The 12,648-nt window shown below is 38.4% G+C and overlaps 1 protein-coding gene across 1 annotated transcript in view; it reads right to left on the minus strand.

The window, feature by feature from the left end:
- Positions 1–9,201: 9,201 nt before the first annotated feature.
- The window catches only part of RHEB (Ras homolog, mTORC1 binding), a 29,489-nt gene continuing 26,042 nt past the window's right edge, over positions 9,202–12,648 (minus strand). The window contains exons 7-8 of the mRNA XM_069084753.1: positions 11,860–11,941; positions 9,202–9,705 (exon numbers count right to left, since the gene is read on the minus strand). Coding sequence (XP_068940854.1) covers positions 9,613–9,705; positions 11,860–11,941 — 175 coding nt within the window. The 3' untranslated portion in view covers positions 9,202–9,612. The remainder of the gene's footprint in view (positions 9,706–11,859; positions 11,942–12,648) is intronic.

The raw sequence follows: 12,648 nt of genomic DNA on the forward strand, positions 1-12,648 counted from the left end.
CTCCAGGTTATTCAATTACCCACCTATAAGAAGCCGTTTCCAATATGTTAGTGGATCCTCCGAGATTTTCTCCTATCTCTCTCTATGTATCTGTAGATTACATACACATAGATAAGTTTTCTCCCTTATATAAACTCCACAGGGCTCAGCACACAGCAGGTGCTTAATAATGGGATCCATGGATTCCCCTATTATGGAATTGAAGCCTGTAATCCCAATTGTAAGACCCTTCTTCAAAGGAGTTCAATTTAATGTGCATTTGTTAAGCCTCGGCAATGCACTGAACAAGGTGTCAGGTTCAAGCTTCACATGGTTCCTTCAGCTGGAGCCTAAGGCTTGATTCTCTTCCTGCCTCCCCAGATCACATCCCAGCCTTTGCCAGTCTTTTCCTAGAGCCTGACTGCAGGCCACAAGGTAACACAGACCTCTTGCCAGCTTTGCCCGGCCCAGCCCAGCTATGACCTACATCTATCTCATCAGCTGGTGCTGCATTTCTGTGCTCACAGTGATTCTGGGAGGTGTTTCTACTGTTTTTACCTAGTTCACCTTTCCTTTGGGAACTCCAGAAGCATAGAATTTTAGAATTCAGACTGTCAGATTAACCTTTTTTCCTCCGAGTCCAGAAACCTAGAAAAGTGAATGAAGAGATCTGAAAGCAGGAATTACAGTGAAAGGTCACTGGGTATAGCAGGAATAAGTCAGCATTCACTGAGCACCTGCCTTGTGCTGGGCATCATTCACGAAGCCTCCAAGAGCACCATTTAAATACCTGATGCAGAACTGGGAACTGACAGGCCTCTTGCCTAGAATCCTCTTTACCTCCAATTTAGCTTTTAAAACCTAGCGACTCCTGGGGCTGCAAAGATAGAAGCTGTGAAATAATAGCAGCTGGCATTTATATAGCACTTTAAAAGTTTGCAAAGCATTTACAAATATAATCTCATTTGGGGGCGGCCAGGTAGCACAGAGAGTAAGAGCACTGGCTCCAGTGTCGGGATGAACTGGGGATTGAATCCTGGGCTCAGATACTTAGCACCCACCCAGAAACACCTGGCCGTGCAACCTTGAGCAAGTTACTTAACCCCAACTGCTTTAAAAAAAAACAAAAACATAATCTCATTTGGTCTTCACAACAACCCTGGAGACAGGCACTGTTACTATTCCCATCTTACAGATCATGAAACTGAGGCACATAGAGCTTAGGAGATTTATTCAGGGTTGCACTGCTAGCCAAGCATCTGAGGCCACATTTGAATTCAGGTCTTCCTGAATCCAGGTCCAGCCCTCTATCCACTGCACTAACCTCACTGACTTTTATTTGAAAGATGATAATACAATCATATGATGATAATAATTGCTGGCACTTATATGTGGCTTTCAGGTGTGCAAAGTATTCTCCCAACATCATCTCCTTTGACCCTCATGACAGCCTTGGGAGGTAAGTGATGCATTATTATTACTATTATCCCTATTTTACAGATGAGGAAACTGAGACTCAGGGTTTAAGGACCTTGATTGGTGCCACAAAACTAGTAAGGGTCAGAGACAGGATTTGAGTCCTGCTATTCATGAGACTCCGAGCCCAGCACTCTATGCACTATGCATACTGCACTGCATTTCACCCCGTCCCACAAGATGATTTACCCATAGCAGTGTACTTTTCTCAAACTCCACATACAACAAAGTAAAAACTGGCACCACGGGGGCCTCACAGCAATAGTACTCATCTAAGATTAGGGGATTGGACTATATCGTGGGTTCTTAACCTGGGTTTCACAGACCCCCTCAATGGGTCCATGGATAGATTCTGGCTGTAGGATGGGGAGAAGGAGGGGGAAATCTGTGAACTTGGAACTTACAGTATATTGATGACTGCATTTCAACAAAATTTGTTCTCGGTAAGCTTATGTACTTTATTTTACACATTTAAAACCATTATTATGAGAAGGGGTTCATTCATAGGTTTCATCAGACTGCCAAAGGAGCCTGGGACAAAAATCACAGGGCACCCCTGGCCTTTATGATCTCAAGAATCCTCTTCACTTAAGCCAATAATCCTGGGAACAATTTACATTTTAAAGGTTACAAAGCACTCCTCAGAACAAACTGGGTAGTTAGTGCAAGTATTTTGCCCATTTAAAATTTATTTTATTGGCATCTGTTTTTTTTACATCATCTTCATTTCCTAATCTATCATTCTATTTCCACCTAGAAATCCATCCCTTGTATCAAAGAATCAAAAAGAGAAAAAAGGTCAGCCAAATGATATCATTCAAGCACAACCATATATTTCTTCATTTCTGAAATGGGGATTGTAATAGCACCTATCTCTCAGGGTTGTATCATCAAACGAGATATTTGTAAAGCATTCAGCATGGTGCCTGGCACATAGAAGGTGCTGGGTAAATATTGTTATTATCACTGTACTTATACCTCCATAGTTCCTTCCTTGTGCAAAGAAGGAAGTGCATTCTCATATTTCTTTTGGTATCAAGCTTGGTCATTAAACTAGTTATATAGTATTCCATTTCTGTTGTTATCTCAATTTTATAGAAAATTAAAGATTCAGAGGTGGAGTGACTTGTCTGTAGTCACACAACTAACAAGAATTGGATCTGGGCTGTGGGACTGTTAAAGCTGAAAGGGAGCTTAATGCACACTGATTCTAAAAGCTTCATGTAACATCGGAGGCAGCTGAAGCCCAGAAAGTCTGACTTGCCTAGAGTGATAGGATAATAGGGTCACAGATCGAGGATAGGAAGGACCCCAGAGGCCATCTAGTCCAGACCCCTCATTGTAACAGAGAAGGAAACAGTCCCAGGGAAGTTTAAGGTTAGTGCAGAACCTCAAAGCACTAGAACCCAGGTTCGACTTCAGATTCTGGGTGCAGGGCTTCCTCCTGCTCCTAAACCCCAGTTGCCTCTGATGGAGCTTCTTGTAGTTCTGAGACAGATGTTGAGGGACTTGAAATAACGGGAAGAATGCTAGACACGCATTGTTTATTCCTGGTTATCATCAGAACCTCTTTTTCTTTTTTTTTAAACAATTGAATGCAATTCTGTGGTTATATAAGCTGGTTCCCAGAAACAGAAAAGGGAGAGATAGAAGCCTTAGCAGTCATTCCTGTTGTAGGCCAGGATGAAAATTTCAAAAAGTCAAAACTAAAGAATGTAACCTTTCTAGCTGTTTGCAGCTGTTCGTTGCCAATCACCCATTTGCTCTGGGTCTTTAAAGTCAACTCCAGAGTGTTACTAACCTCACTAACAGAGAGATGGATGCACAGAACCCAGGGTTTGCTTTGCTTTGTCTGAGCCCTTTTCCAGTCTAATAGTAATGTGTCATTTGAGGATGGGGGAGGGTGTTGGAGTGTAATAAAAGGCCAAAGCAAAGCACCAGGAAGTAAGAATGAGCACAGAATAAATGCTACCCTCCCTGTTGTGACAGATAGGAGGCAAGCAATTGCCTCTTGTTTTCATCTTGTAGGCACGGCTCTCTGCCTTACTTGGGCAACAGCAAGAACTGGGTGAAAGGTCTTGTTAACCAGTCATAGTCTTTTCAGGATTCTGAGTTACTTTTTGTAAAACTAAAATGTCTTTTAAAAATCAAAGAATGTTTCATATACTCTTTAAGAGCTGGACTGTAGCAGGGCAGAGAGCACTGAGAGTGGAATTGGAGGACCTGAGTTTAAAGTTCACCTCCAATGTTTGCTATCCCTTAGACCCTGGGAAAATAAGTCATTTAACTTCCCTGCATTAGTTTCTTGAATTGTAAAAAGGGAAGGTTGGACTACATGACCTCTGCACTCTCAATCTTTGATCCTATTGAAAGGGGACTTTGAGATCATTTAACCTCACTTCCCAACGTTGAAGACGCTGAAAGAGTGAATTAACCTTTTCAAAATCATACTGTTCGGGGTGGCCAGGTAGCACAGCGAATAAGAGCACCGGCTCCAGTGTTGGGATGACCTGGGGATTGAATCTGGGCTCAGATACTTAGCACCACACCCAGAAATAACTAGCCGTGTAACCTTGAGCAAGTTACTTAACCCCGATTGCTTTAAAAAAAAAAAATCATACTGTTAAAGATAAGTGTCTTTCCTGACTCCTAGTCTAAGGCTCTTTTTTTTGGCAGGTATACTGGCATAGATCTGTCACCATCATGACCACCATAAGGGACAATTTAGAGCTAAGAATGAATTCCATAAACCCAATTTCCTCATTCTATGAATGGCAAATGACTGAGCCACAGTTTCATCTGTAAAATAAGGGGGTTGGACTAGATAGCTCCTGAAGTGCCTTCTAGTTATGATCCTATGTTTCTAGTAATAGCAGCTGACATTTATAGAGAGCTAATGATAATCTCACAGTTGGAAGGAACCACCTCTCTCCATATAACCAAGTTGTGTTGGGTCTACCTCCATAAAGTATCTCTTCTGTCTGCACCCTTCCAGGCTAGAGAGGCTCTTCACACCTACTAAGTAGACTATTGAAATAGCTTCTCAATTGGACTCCCAGCATTCTCTCCCTTCTCCAATCCATCTTCCATACAGTTGCCAAAATAATTTTACTAAAAGCTCAAGTCAGACTGTGCTGCTGTCCCGCTCAATAACTTTTAGGGTCTTCCTGTATGTAGGATAAAATATGAACTCCTAAGCCTGGCATTCAAAGTCCTTGACAGCTTGGCTCCAGCCTACCTTTGCAGGCCTATTTTATTTTGCTGCCTTGCTTGCACACATTCTACGTGGTAGTTCATCTAGACTATTTGCTGTTTCACCAAGCGTGTATTCTACCTCTACCTTTGTATAGGCTGTCCCTCAAGCCTAGAAAACACTCCCTCCTCACCGCTGCCTTTCAGTATACTATACTTCCCTTCAAGGTAGGTGCTCTCTCTTCCAAAAAGCCTTTTAATGCTCCCTCCACTTGCTAGTGCTCTTTCCCTCTGAAAATAACTATGCATATAAGTAACTTTTTATATGTTGCATCTCCCCCCCCCCCATAGTATATAAGCACTTTTAAGATAGGAACTGGTTTTTTACATATAAAGGACCTTGAAGGTCATCTAGTCCAACTTGAGCAAGAAATTAGTCTACTCCATACCTGAGGCATGGTCATCCTATCATTGCTTGAAGACTTTGGTGAACCTGCTACCTTCCAAAGTTGTCCATTCCACTTCTGGAAAGCTCTAACAGTGGGGAGTTTTGCATACTTCGATGGTTCTGTGATTTCATTTATCTGGGTACTTCAACAATGCAGATTATAGCACATCACAGTCTTTTCATCATACACAACCCTTCTTCACGTCTTCTGGGAAATCCTCCATTGGAGGTCCACCCAATCAGGGAAGCTGCTAACAATATGGTTACCAATGAAGCACATGGAAGGTCCATCAATTACCCCATGTTCTTCATACATGACTAATGTACATTCTTTTCCAGGAATATATTTCTTTGATATCTTTCATAACACTTCTAATGTGCATTTGTCTTGGTAATACTCATGCCCATCATTCCCTTATCAATTTTCCTTTGAGACCTGAAACTTTAATTCTTCAGAGACTGATTATTCCATGTTTCAGGCATTATAGCATCAACAGAAAATTAGTGGTATTAAGCCTTTGTTGTGAAAAGTTAGGAAATCATTACACAATTTTCAAAAGATAATTCAGCCTGTTTTATTAGCCTATCTGGACCCAGTTCAATGTCCCTCTGCAGAGTCTGTCAAAGATACATGGGCTGGTGGAACAACTCTCTGGGTTGACCATTTGGTTACATATAATTTTGGACACTAGGCAATTTTCATTTGTTTGATTATTCCTGTGTAAATAATTGGATGAAACTCACATAGGAAAAAATTTTCCTTTTATCAAACCTAAATCTGTTTTTCTCCAGCTTCCATTCACTGATCTCAGTTCTGCCCTTTAGGGCAGAGCAGAACAACTGAAATGCCCTTCCACAAGAACACTCCTAAAATGCTTAAAAGACAGCTGTTAGGTTCCCCCTAAGACTTCTCCAGATTAAACATCCCCATTTTCAACTCTTCCTTTTATGGCATGGCACTGAAGTACTTCCCAATCTTATGTCTCCTGAAAGCTCTCCAACTTTTCTTTATTCTTGAACTGTGGTACATGGAATTGAATATAATATACCAGTTCCTTAAAGTTTACAAAGTACTTGATATATATATTACTTCTCTTGATCCTCTTTTAAAGGTCTTATTTCACAAGCTTATCCACATTGCACTTAGACTAAAATAAAGCACAGTGTAGATCTTCTATGGAGTCTCTAGGGATAAGCATAGACAGGAATCATGAAAGGATAGAACTGTGATCTGTACCAATGGAGGGCATAACTGTACTATGAGATTATAGGTTCACTTAAGCATACACACGTAGCAAGTTGTATTAAGGTGAGCAGTAGGGGCGGCCAGGTGGCTCAGCGAGTGAGAGCACCGGCTCCAGTGTTGGGATGACCTGGAGGTAGAATCCTGGGCTCAGACACTCAGCACCACACCCAGAAATAACTGGCCGTGTAACCTTGAGCAAGTTACTTTACCCTGATTGCTTATAAAAAAAAAAAAAAGGTGAGCAGTCACTGAACTCAAATTCAGAATACATTTTCTAATAGGTACAAATATATTAGAAAACACTTAAATTGTGTTCGTTGAGTCCAATGATGTAGTGGAAAAATCAGTAGATGTGGGGCCAGAAGACTGGTTCAAATCCCAGCCCTATTAATCACTACTGGTATGAATTTGAGCAAGTCATTTCACCTCTCATTTCTCTAATACAATAAAGGGATTGGACTAATTGATTATTTTAAGACATCCTATTAACAGGGGAATCAACTTCCTCTAAAAACAGTTCATTCCACTTTTGGACAACTATTGATTAAAGTGTTTCTTATATATCTTATAAAGACACCTATCTTTAAAACTATTCTGGGGATCAGCAGAATGGATCTAACCCCTCTTCGAGTCTAGTATTTGAAAACAGTGATCCTATTCTTCACTAGGTAAAACCAACTCAGTTCCTCCAAGTGATCTTTGTATGACATGATTTATATCTCCTTACTATTCTGGTTCTTTCATCATCACATATACAGTTAGCTTGCCAATATCCTTCCTAAAACATGGCAATATTAACCAAATATTTTTGGACCAGGTCAGAATAGATGAGGATAGTAATCTCCCTCCTTCAGAACACCTTATCTCTCAATCTACAGTTCCAGCCCTAACCTCCCTCCTGTCCTCCAATCTCACATCACTGATTGCTTTTTAGACATTTCAAAATGTGTTCCCTAGATGTCTCATACACAATATGGCCATAACTCACTTTTTCCCTCTCAAACTCTCCCATTACTCTGCAATATTCCAGTGGTTCGGCTTCTTCCTATCTCCAAGATCAAATAAAGATCTCTGGCATTTAAAGTTCTTCACAACCTGGTCCCTTTCTACCTTTCTAGTCTTAGCCTTTTCTCCTCTCCAACCACTACAATCAGCTTCACTGGCCTTTTTGCCGTTTCTTGCACATACTACCAGTGTATCTCCCAGGGCTGTGCCTTTGCTTGTGCCTATCCCCCATACCTAGAATACTATCTCCCCTTCCCTCCCCCCCAGACTCCCTGGTTTCAAGTCTGGTATAATCCCACCTTCTGATGGCACCCTTTCCTTCCTTTTCCTTTGGGATGACCTATCTACTCTGTACACATCCTGTATGTAGTTATTTATATTGTGTCTCTGTTGGAATGAACTCCTTGAGTACAAGGATGGTATTCTTGCCTTTCTTTGTACACCCAGCACTTGTATGCCTAGTACACAGGAAGTGCTTAATGCTTGTTGACTGATTTGTATATTTGGGTTAAAAAAATGACATGGTATAGAAAAAAAGCATACCCAAATTAAGAATGTATTTTCCAAATTCAAAATACATTTATAAAAGGACATGAAAGGCATTTTGCAGGGGATAGGGAAATAAATATTTAAAGACAATATTTGCCTTCAAGGAGCAGAGTAGGGGGAAGAGGATGTGATATCTACATAAATAAGTATGATGCTAGGTAAATAATGATGGGGTCAAAGTAAACATTCAAATGGCTTAAAAAAATAATTCTGGACAAAGTGAGGTTAACTGCTTAGTTAAAGAGAAGAGACTAGGAAAAGCTTTGCAGTGCAGGTGAAAAGTAAGGAGCAGAAAAGAAGAGAGGGAGTGCTTTTGAATTCTTTTATAGCCTACTAGTCTGATTTGCAGGGAAGAGTTAGAGGTGGGACGAGAATGCATTTTTCATATCATCAACGTGCTCTACACATTTTAGATTGGTTTGTCCAATATTTTGAGATTTTACAACAGAAAAGGTCTCTAAGTACTTAACTTTTATCTTGTAAAGAATACTTTCAGAGTATAAATTGGAGACAAATATACTAAGATCCAAAATCTCCCTATGAACTTGTCACAATTCTCATGTTTAAATTAAATACTCTCAGTGAGAAACTAGATGTTTACACTGCAACAAATCAGGTATGTGCTATGCTCTTAAGTGAAAGGATAATATTCTCAAGATTCAACTTCATGGCAAATGTTTATGGATTAAGTACCTCTAGAAAAAGTACTCTTACTATATATGTTCATTACTAGAGCCTGGGCCCTCTTGGGTGATAGGAAAGTGATCCCCAACATGACAATTCAAGCTCCCTTCATCACCAAGAAATTATCATTAGTTCCTTGCTCCATGTCAAATGAACAATTTTTGACTACTGAAACAAATGAAAAACCTTCTATGTCAAATAACGCTCCCTAACTTATTGGAAGAAAACATTTAGTATATGAAAGGTTAACAATCTTCAATAAATCTTATTATGGAAAAAAAAAAAAGCCTATTCAGTATCATCTGAAAGTAACAACCACAACAATATTAACTATCCAAACAAACTATTAAGCTTTAAGTTACTCATCCCAGTTTTCTAAATTTTCTCAAATTATCCAGTTTTCAACAGAAGTTGTTCTTTCTCTATAGTTTGCCACCAAACACTCATCAAGCTGTGATGCCTTCCAGGGCTATGGTCAGGATAGGCTATTCCTTCTTTCACTTTCCTTCATTCTTCGTAATAGGTTCTTAGAAAATAAACCCCAACATTTCATAGAGGTCAAGAGGAGGAATTGCATAGGGTAGCTTTTGTCTTTAAAAATCAATTCAAGCAACAGAGCATATAAGGTTTGCAGCTATTTTATTTACAAGTATACATTTAACACAATGAAAGAAACACTGATATCCAAGCCTAGTTAAGAGTAGTGTAACAATATGTATCATTTTGATGATTACATTATTTTAACCAACAAACTACACTGAAAAATTAATGCCAGTAAAATTCTTGGTCATAATATTAAGAAATACAATATATAAATTGAAAATATGATTGCTTAAAATTTGAAAATGGAAGTGAAGCCATTTGAACATTAAGTCAGAGTTGAACATAATCTGAAGGGAGGGGAAAAAAAAAAAAGCTCTGACCCAAGGTTAACAGAAGAAAAAAAGAAGCATAGTTTATCTTAAAGGATAATGGGCAGTTTGCTTCTTCAGGTAGACTATATTCCCAGTGTCCTCAGGTTTTACAGTGGAATTTACATTACTGAGCATGAAGATTTCCCTTGTGAAGCTGCCCCATCAATTTTTTCTGCCTCCAAAATTATCCTCCTAAAAACATCAACAGCAGTCTGTAAAAGAGGAAAATAATGACCATTAATCCAAAGTACAATTCTGATAAACACACATTTATTGCTTCCAGGTATAGCCAAATTTAGTAGTTATTAGCTTATTGAGAAGTGAGCATAGAAAATGAAGCATAGAAATTATTAAAAAAAAAATCAAGCATATATAGCAGGTGTTTTTAAGCTCTAGTTTTCTGGGTAAAAAAATTTCATAAATGATACAGATGAATGAAGTTGGTACTTTTGAATTTATGCATAATGAAGGATGTTAGATTAAAGTGAGTACCCAGATGGCTTCCTTTTTTCAAATCTTGAAATGTTAATATTCATTTAAAGAATCACCTAACATCCCATTACTGGAAAGGAAGCATTAGTAATAAAGTAGACCTTTTTTTCCATCTGAAATGTTTCAGCTGCTCAGTTTGCTTCATATTTTCCTACTATGGTTAAAAGGCTTCGAGACAGTTGGCCTCTGTCGTCATCCACAAAATGAGGGGGGGCTAGGTTTGGTGATCTCCAAGGTTCCTTCTAGCTCCAAACCTATGGTCATTTATCACAGCTTTGGTTTTCTTTAAGGGTAGTTCTCATAATTTAATTTTACTTATTTCTGAGTTAAATTAAAACATGTCTCCTTTTCAGTATTACAAATGGAACCATCATTGATAAATGTCCCACACTTAACAATGTGGGCTTATGTTCAATATTGAAAAGGACTCAGAGATCACATCTGATTTCTCCTTTTCTTCCCATTTCAGGCAGGGAGGACTTTGCTAAGGATCACAGGAGATTGAGAGCTGAAAGGAACCTTAGAAACCCTCTAGTTCAGGCCCTTAACTTCACAAATGAGGAACTGAAGCCCACTGTGGTAAAATGACTTTCCCAAGGCTACACAGGTATCAAGTATAGAGCTAAGAGTTGAAACCAGGCCCTTTGCTTTCAAATTTAGTAACTTTCCACTGTATTAGGCTGAAAAAAGTCCTTGTTTTCAACATCTTCAATAACATATTTCTAAAGATATATATTCCATGATCTTACAGTCCCAATTTTAACCACTCCCACTAAAAAGCCATGATTTTACTACTCTTTTCAAAGAGGCCAAAAATTCAATATATGATGTTGGGTTTCAAAGAAAAGTGAAAAGAATATTAAGTCTTTGATTCACTCAAGCCACCTGATCTTCAATTTTATAAAAATATATTTTCTCTAAGAAACTAATTCAATTATGAAAAGCCTGAAAGTTCAATGGATTCTATTACACATCTAATACATATGAAAGTTTAAATGGTTATTTTAATGACAGGTAAAGACATACCCTAAGCTTCCATCCACTTGAGCACACAGCAGAAACACCCAATAGTAAAAGAATAACTAAGTATACTTTTATGGTCCCGCTCTCTCCAAATGAAATGTTTGTAAATTGGTTAACACAATGCCTGGCACATAGTACATTCCCTCCCAACCCAAAGCCTGTACTACTTTGTATTAAGTTGGAGATTTAAGGAAGATTAAACTACTTTGGGCCACTACAACAGTACTTAGTTTGAGTCAGCAACTTGGACACAAGAACGAAAGTAAAAAAAATCTCTGCCACAATGGAACTTGACATTCTTTTCAGAGACAATATGTACACAAAAAAGCATGTACAAAATAGCACCAGGTAATAAGGTTGGAGGGAGGCACTGCTGGTGAGGAGGGGAGATCCAGAAAAGCATATAAGAGGTGGTACTTACACTGAACTTTGAAGGAAATTAGGAATTTGAAAACACACAGGTGAGTGCATTCCAAGCATGGGGAACAGACTGTCCAAAAATACAGACAGAGACAGGAGAATGTAGTGTGTGTGGAACAGCAAGAGGCCAGTTTGGCTGAACCAGAGAATACAAGAAGGGGAGTCATGTATAGTAAGTAAGCTAAGAAAGCAGATTTTTTGTGAAGGATGTAAAGTATCTAAAATAGCAGTTTCTATCTATTAAGGTGCCTTTGTGTGCATTGTATTATTACATTAACAGAAATAATTACTCTGAAAACAAGGTTTTTCTTTTTTTCCCCACTCAAGGAATATCATTAAAGTGTAAGAAAAACTTATAAATTCTTATTATAGGATGAAAACTGATTTATAGCAATTATGATTTTATTTACAATAAAATCAAAACAAAGTACCTGATTTTCTTTAGCAGAAGATTCCAAAAAAGCTGCATTCCAAGATTCTGCTAAAGCTTTCCCTTCTTCATAACTGATCACTCTAGATGGTTGAAGAGTAGAAGAAAGACAGCAAGTGGTAAAGATACGATATCTGCCAATGACTTATGGAGTCAACATTCTTTTAAAATACAGAACAGTTTTAATATTCACGACCATTAAGTTCAGGCATAAACTCTTACAATAGTTGGTAGTCAGGACTAATATGTTAAGCCAAAGGATCTTATATTTTTACTTTTTTTTTTTTTTCCTTTTTGGAGGGCAGGGCAATTGGGGTTAAGTGACTTGCCCAAGGGCACACGGCTAGTAAGTGTTAAGTGTCTGAGGTTGGATTTGAACTCAGGTCTTCCTGACTCCAGGGCAGGTGCTCTACTAACTAAGCCACCTGGCTGCCCCTACATTTTTAACTTACATTTTAATAGGGAATTTTATTTACACATTGGTATTTCCCAGCCATATCTAAGGTAAATTTTATTGTAAATATAATAAAAGGCAAAATTTCCAACTATTTTCCTGCAATAAAATTTTATTTTACCAACATCCATAGATAGTTCCATGACATTTTATTAGTTTAAGACAAAATGAAGGAACACAGGAATAGTGATTTCCAGTAATGTATGAAATGAACACCCTACTCAAGTGTTTATATAAATAATCAAGGAAAGGTATGCTTAAAATTGTAATTGTACTTTGTAAATTTTATTTTACCGTGTTTCCCCGATAATAAGACACTGTCTTATTTTTTTTTTT

The sequence above is a fragment of the Petaurus breviceps genome, unplaced genomic scaffold (assembly GCF_028583685.1).
Source record: "Petaurus breviceps papuanus isolate PSGF00001 unplaced genomic scaffold, PetGlider_PUasm1.0 115, whole genome shotgun sequence".
Lineage (NCBI taxonomy): Eukaryota > Metazoa > Chordata > Mammalia > Diprotodontia > Petauridae > Petaurus > Petaurus breviceps.